Source organism: Halictus rubicundus, chromosome 10 (assembly GCF_050948215.1).
Source record: "Halictus rubicundus isolate RS-2024b chromosome 10, iyHalRubi1_principal, whole genome shotgun sequence".
Classification (NCBI taxonomy): domain Eukaryota; kingdom Metazoa; phylum Arthropoda; class Insecta; order Hymenoptera; family Halictidae; genus Halictus; species Halictus rubicundus.
The window spans coordinates 823544-831251 of record NC_135158.1 but is presented as its reverse complement, the minus strand read 5'-3'; the positions used below and the strand labels follow the sequence as shown (position 1 = coordinate 831251).

Sequence of the window (7708 nt, the reverse complement as noted above, 5' to 3'; positions counted from 1 at the left end):
AGTGTTTTTAGACGATTACTCGCGTTTTTTATGAGAAACTGCGTACTATTTTTTAAATAGTTAAACAGGCACACAACGATTTTTGCTTAATATCTTGGAAGAAGATGAAAATATCCAAGAACGTAGTTTGCCCTCTAAAACACATACATATATAAATCGCGTCCACTACGGTTTAATTTAATTTTTTTCCTATTTATTTTTTTTTACTATTATGTACAATATTGCACGCGCGGACGACAGTAATTCTGGCGACCGCGGAACAAGAAGAGAAAGAAATGATAAAAAGGTTAGAGAAATACTTGGACAGAGAAGATGTGGTACTAAACATAATACTATATGGTGTTGAAAAAAGTCTTCTGAAATAAAGTCTAACGCGTACACAATGAAAAGAAATTTCTCTGTGTAACACTGATTTGTATGATTTTATATGTACAGTGTCTTATTGTTAGACTGCGGATCTTTATGGAAAATAAAAATTTTCTTCATTGATTGTAAGAAGCAGGAGCCAAATACAAATATCTTCCACTCTTAAATTTTTAAAATCTGTAGTCTACTTGTAGTATTGTCGCGGAATGTATAAGGTATGTCCGGATATGACCAGGAGTTATCCGCACCAATTGTAGGAAGCGTCCGCTTGATACGATACTAGCCAACTTATTTTTATCTCTCTCTCTCTCTCTCTCTCTCTCTCTCTCTCTCTCTCTCTCTCTCTCTCGCACGGCCTACTTCTCATTCTCACCGATACCGTTTTAACAAATTCCTGCAAAGTCACATGTCTGGAACAATATGGCAACGACCGGGACCTGCATTAGTCATTGTATATTCGGTCATCACTCTAATCTTTGACTATCTTTGCTTCATATAAAGATACGTTATCGTATTAGAAAAAAAACTTTAACTGTATTATGCACATATTCTGACAGTTGTTCGTTGCAGGTGTCTCTGTCTATTCTACTATTCATTTCTTTATGAATAACGTTTACAATGGTTTCTCGATGGTAGTTTATTGCTCCCTATATCAAAATACTTTCGCTACCTATTTCTTAGTTTTGTAGTGTGATTTCTGGTTTTCCAAAGCATAAGAATGATAATTTAAGTCATGAAGCTGATCTATATTAACATGTTTCTCATCGGAAAAAGTAAAACTTTTTTCCATATTCCAATTCACTTATTCATGACAGCTGGTTGTCGACGATTTTTAAAAACATTTTGAGACTTTCTCATTTACTTCTGTAGTACATATGACAAGTAGTGCAAGTTTGTCGTGACAGTGACGGGGCTTTGTGTTCTCAATTGCCTCTATCACCGTAAAATAAAAGTCGAACACTTGAGTTTTCGATTTTTATATACGCCTGTAGATAAAATGAGTATAAAAGAGGTTCTGCGTTGCAATTGTCTATTGTTCTGTTAAACGTCTCAGGATGGATCCGCGAGTGTTGTTTTTAGTCATAATTTTCGTCGGTTTCGGCACGTTTATTAACGTCGTTATCACCAACCCGACCGCAGCATCTAAACGAATTTCATCCGACATAGTAAAACTTCTCCAGGACTGCAAACTCTCGAATTCCGTCACTTTTACAGAGTGCTTGAGGCGACTGAAAAGGCACCATATTATTGATGATATAGGTTTGGCATAATATCCTCAAAACTATACTATCAATATACATATACACTCGCTGTGAAAAATATGTTGACACGCTCCAAAATTTGTTCTTTTATGCTTTCCGTTGTTGTAGACAAACCGCGTATCATCAGAATGTTCAAAAGGTTTTGTGAGTGTTTCCTAAGGTGGTATAAACAGTAGGTGTGCGCTGGTAATGTGGAACATATGAATTTACTGTAGAAACGTTATTTAGTGCCGTGCTAAAAGTAATTTGACATGTACTTATCGGCTGTATTTTACTCTGATTATAATACTTCAGTGATTTTCATATCGTATCTGTGCTGAACAAGAATCTTTGTTATTTAATATGATGCCACGTGGCAGTAATCTTAGTGAAAAAGAACAAGTCGCAATTTTAACATTTAGAAAACAAGAGGTGGGAATTCGAGAAATCGGTCCTGCTAATCACCCCCTTTCTGGTTGTACTAACAGGTACTGACCACCCTGTACATAATTCGTCTTTGTTGATATATGGACATTTGGAGAGGGATATGTAGATATTTTATACTTATCAGTTGAGTAAATTAAGAGCAAGGACTTGTTTATTCTACAACAGGACTACAATCCTAAACATACCAATAAAGTTGCAACGCAATATTTCAATTAAAATAACATTAATATGATGCATTGGGAGGCTCAAAATGTCGATCTCAACCCTATTCAGCATTTACGAGACCATCTGAATAGGAAACATTAGCAAACACTGTGAAAGTAATAAAATTTTGTTTCCAATATCATTATCAAAAGCGCGATCTAAAATAGAGCAAAATTCAACTAATAAATTAGTAAAATACTTTTTACTTTTTACATTTTCTGCCGAAGAGACTCCAGAAGATTATAAACGACCGAGGATATGAAACTTCATACTAGCAACAAGTCTATTTTCTGTCGTTCCAAATTTTATGTTTTTCCTAAATTACTCCTTTGCGTACATACTTTCTGCGCGTGAATATCTAAAAATTGTTTACTCTATGCAACTTGAATTTCTTGTTTCACAAGCGAGAAACTTCATTTTTGAAACTTGACAACATACTTTCTGCAGCGAATGTATATATATATATATTAATACATTAGTAACATAATACAATAATGTAAATATATGTAATGCATACACATTTTATATGTATACATGTAATACAGGACGGAGCATTTAAAACAAGTCACCTGTATATCTCGCTTGTAATTGATGATTGAAAAAAATGCATCAGACAAAACTTGCAAAATTTGTTTACCTATATTCTGAAAGATTGTTCATAGACGATTACAGTGACCTTCTTATGAATATCATTCAAATTCGATTTTTTCAAAAATATGTCAATAATATTATTCTAAGAATTATAAAATATTTCTCTTATATTCTCATTAAAAAATGTCCAACACCATTATAATACTGCTGTCAAAATTATAATGTCCTGCTTTTCTTTATCATTAATAATGAATTATTTGAACCTGTAACTTTATTGATGGTATAATATACATGACTCTTCTTAAATATCTTGTTTGATTGTAACTACTTATCACGTACGAAATATCTTTTAATTGAACAGTGAATTTCGCATCAACATCGTCATAAATCAGAATAAATTAGAATAAGTACATTATTATGCTTGTATGAATATTCAACGTTATTATACCAATTTTTAGATTTTAATGTGATATTATTACAAAATTTGACAATTAGTTAGTTTTTCTTTTACCTAAAGTTACAGCAGGTCAGAATATTCAAACTCGCTTCTCCTAGAATCGTGATTTTTTTATGTCAGTGAGGCAGTGCATGAACGATATGATGTAGGAAAATAGGAAGTTGATCGAAACTTTTGAATTTTACCATATCTAAGTATTTACCGCTAAAACCCTTAGAATTTTGTATACGGTATAAAAAAAATATGTACTTTACAGTTCTGTTAGTCAATTAATATTTTCCTACACCGTAACTGAAAATTTTATATTTCACAAAATAAGTAAACGTGACGTATTGCGAACAGTAACACCTATATCTCATTAAGATCATAATTGCATGGAGCTGTGTGTGGCGGAATGTATAAAGAAGAAAAGAGGAGACTGTGAAGTAAGTTGTCAACATTGCATGCTAATACCGGCGAAGTATACACGCCGTGTGATTAGTATGAGTGAAGCCTTATATGGTTTGGAATGCAGTTCCGGAAATTGCACTAAAGTTGCTGAAAAGAAAGGTACTCCAGTTGTCGTTAACGTTACTAATCATATTCACGTTCATAACCATTACAATACCAGTTCTACCCCAACTGGTACCAGTTCTAAGATAATAAATGGTAAGTAATATCTCGTTTTCCCTTAATGTTCTTCAAGTCGAGCATGTTGTACATCAATTGTAATATGTCCAATATTCTTGGGATAACTAGTTTTTGTTAATTAGATAACCCACAGGATTGTCCGTGTTATTTTATTACTTGGATTCCATGCTACTGTCGTCCGAAATATTCAATATGCCAGTATCCATATCAATGGCCTTGCAATCCAGTAAGTTCTCGTATTCAAAATAATTCTACCTGCATGTTAAGTACTTCTTAATGAGACTGTCCAACCAATTTGAACTTTTTCTACGTATTTTAGTAACTAGACTCCGGATTTTATGCACTTATGACAAAAATAATTAGGTGCAATTTAAAACAGTGAAAAGATTAAAAGAATTTAAGTGTTAATATATAATTTTCACTATAAAATTACCAATGAAAGTATTTTCCACTTAGCTTCCGAGCCTTAAAATTGATGCACAAATTTTTTATTTTGTATAAAGATCCGGAGTCTATATTTATGACTAATAGTAGCGTCTTATACGTAGATTTTCATAACTATATGTATACATATATTTGACTGCCAGTACATAGCTACATACAATTTATTTCAAATACAAACACAAATCCGAATCGACTCTCCGGACCAGCTACGTATGCGTATGCAAAATATAATTGCCTAATATGACACCCATTTCCGACCACTTATATTAAAGTTCGATCCATGTTTTAATGTATAATGAATGATTCAAATTTCGGACGCAAAGAAGGACAACGTATAGGAAAGAAAGAGACGCGGAGAGTCGAAACGTTCGGGAAAGATGAAAGACTGACGTGAGCTCAGGCCTTTAAATCAAAACTGAAACTTTTTTATTATTAATTATGTTTTTCCGAGACTTTCACCAATACAATTGTGAAATTTTTTTATTAAAATTATACCAAACGCGATATCATTCGGATCATATTTACACTAATCTTCCGTTAATATAATGGTAATGGGAACTAACTTTCAGTGATCATTACACAAGTAAACCCATGTCATGTTCACATTTCTCGGCGGCGACGGCTGCCGAGCTTCTCGGCCCCTCACAAGGTAAATACATATTCCCCGCGGTAGTAGGGACATTTCGACATCGGCTAACTTAGAAGTCTAGGCGACGTATAACCCGGTTTCACTGTATGGACCTGTGTGGACCAATAACTTTGACCATTTTGAATATTTCCGTTATTTACAGTAATATGAAAAAATGATATACCAAAAATAAATATATACCAAATTTGCATGATACGTGCGAGGGCGTTTTGAAGATTTCAATGTCACCTTACTTTCTTTAAATGGAATGAACCACCGTTGTATTGGGAATCGATAGAGTATAAAATTCTATGTAAAAATGTATTGACCTTCATATGTCCTAGAGCTAATAGTTAACGATATTATACGAAATAATTTTCAATACGTGCCCACATTACCTGGAAACTAGTGTGTGCTTGAACATAGTATGTCCTTCAACTTGAATACGGTGAGTACACATGGAAATTTATTTCGATAATATCTCGTTAACTATTAGATGTAAAACATATAAAGGTCAATACATTTTCACGCAGAATTTAATACTCTATCGATTGTCGATACAAAAGTGGTTCATTCCTTTTACAGAAATCAAGGTGCCATTGAAATCTCCGAAACCCCTTCGCTCATGTAAAAAATGTTTGCATCACAACATTATCCCCACTATATCATGGAAATTTTGTGTATATCATTTTTACATATTATTATAAATAACGAAACTATTCAAGGTGGTCATAGTAATTGTGGTCATAGTAGTACCTTATATTTTTGCAACCTTCTCAAGAGTACAGTAAACATGTAAGTACACAAATTAAAAATGGGTTTCTAATATTGGGTCCTGTTTGGATGATCCTTTTTGCTGTTATTTTTCTCACCTTTGGCACATGAATTAGATATGCTTCATCAGTGAAATCCATCTAATACAAAATTTAATTGAACAGAATTGTTAAGTAACTTAAGTAAAAATATTTATTAAGTAACTTGAAGATGAGATCTTTATTATTTAATCGTGAACAAGTAGTAAGCCTAAAACTTCAATGCTTACTCTAAACAATAGCATTTATGAAAATCATTATAAATTGCCATTTTGGAGGTATTTGTAATTTAATCGAACCATTTCAAATACTTTCTGCAACATATTTTAGAAACTTGATTGATTTCAATACCAATGTGCGGAAAAAACAACTGATACAGATTTCGTGTAAAAATAAAACGCCATTGTTACGATCTTTAAAAGTTCAATAAAATACTTTTTATTTATTTTTATGCACTCTATTAATAATTTTGGCGTGTATTGTTATATCTATATTACATAGGGTGTTCGACTCCAGGTGGGAGAAAATTTTAGGGGTGGTTCTCCATGGCGGTATAAGACAAAAATGAAGGGTTAAAAAATTGCGATTTCAGCTTCATTTTTTAGTTATTATCAATTAAACATCCGCCTAAAATGCGGCAACCCGATCAACAGAGGTGTACATTGCTTACGTCATAAAGGCGCGCGACAATCACATATCAAAGAGGTTCCTCGCTCGCGCCCAATGTTAGGCTTTGACGTCACACACTTTAGCCAATAATTTGGCTAGAACCGAAAATGTGTGTGGAATGACCTAATCGGACACGCCGAATTCTTGCTAGGTGATTTCTTGCGTGGTACACGGGGTATCTGCCACTTGATACGTGACTGTCGCGCGCCTTCATGACGTAAGCAACATACACCTCTGTTGGTCGGCATGTCGCATTTTAGGCGGATTTTTAATTGATAATAACTAAAAAATTAAGTCGCAATCGGAATTTTTTTATTTTTCATTTTCATCTTATATTGTCTTGGAGAACCAACCCTTAAATTCTCTCCCACCTGTAGTCGAACACCCGGTATAAACACACGATGAAAACATGATTTTTTAGTAGCTTGTAGTTTAATACTTAATACTTAATACTATTATAGTATGTTTTCTATCTATAGTATGGCGGATTTGGTCGAATAACACCAGAAGTGGAGCCTTGTATTGTAGTTAGACCAAATAATCCAAATGGTACAACTACAACAACTATACCAACTATATCAACTATACCAACTGTGCCAACTATATCGACTACACCAACTATGTCAGCTACACCAACTGTATCAGCTACACCAACAATATCAACTTAAACTACATCGACTATACCACCTATATCATCATACTTTCGAGTGTGGAGGAGAATTGTAACTTAAAATATCAGTTACTAAATTAGTATTCGATATGTATTTGAAACTTAGGAAACCACTGAAATGGTATTTAGAGTATGATGTTGATAGTTTTTAGTGTTCGTAAATAATACGTTTCGCTATAAGTTGATTCTTGTACGCGAAAGCAATTGCCGTAAGTCTCTAAGAGAACGCAGTCTTAGAAACGTTCCGATGATGGTTTGACTTTTCGTCGTCGTAGAACCCAAGAAGGGAAAACGACGTAGACACTTGAGGATGTCTATAAATTAGCCTTCCCACAATCCTCCCTAATGTCCCGTCGAAGACGAAAGGACTAGTCTCTGATCTCGGTGTAGATGCAGGGCACAATCATTCTCTAAAATCTAAAAAATCATTGTTTAGGTTGGATGTACGTGAGCTTTTCTGCAGCTGCGTTGTAGTTGTAGTTAATTTTTAATAAACTGGTTGAAATGTACAGAGATTGCTCACCGTGACTTCCTCAACTCCCGCCATCA

The 7708-nt window shown here is 33.9% G+C and overlaps 1 protein-coding gene across 1 annotated transcript; it reads left to right on the top strand.

The window, feature by feature from the left end:
* Positions 1 to 1407: 1407 nt before the first annotated feature.
* On the top strand, positions 1408 to 7157 carry LOC143358108 (uncharacterized). Its single transcript, XM_076795010.1, has 4 exons — positions 1408 to 1626; positions 3670 to 3954; positions 4059 to 4162; positions 6969 to 7157. The coding sequence occupies exons 1-4, from the start codon at positions 1422 to 1424 to the stop codon at positions 7155 to 7157; spliced, it is 783 nt and encodes a 260-aa protein (XP_076651125.1). The 5' UTR covers positions 1408 to 1421.
* Positions 7158 to 7708: the final 551 nt, after the last annotated feature.

Bases quoted from the DNA above. Each gene is read 5' to 3' on its own strand.
- LOC143358108 (XM_076795010.1), top strand. From the start codon at position 1,422: ATGGATCCGCGAGTGTTGTTTTTAGTCATAATTTTCGTCGGTTTCGGC. The intron at 1,627-3,669 runs GTTTGGCATAAT...TATCTCATTAAG, and splicing joins CCATATTATTGATGATATAG to ATCATAATTGCATGGAGCTG. The intron at 4,163-6,968 runs GTAAGTTCTCGT...TTCTATCTATAG, and splicing joins ATCAATGGCCTTGCAATCCA to TATGGCGGATTTGGTCGAAT.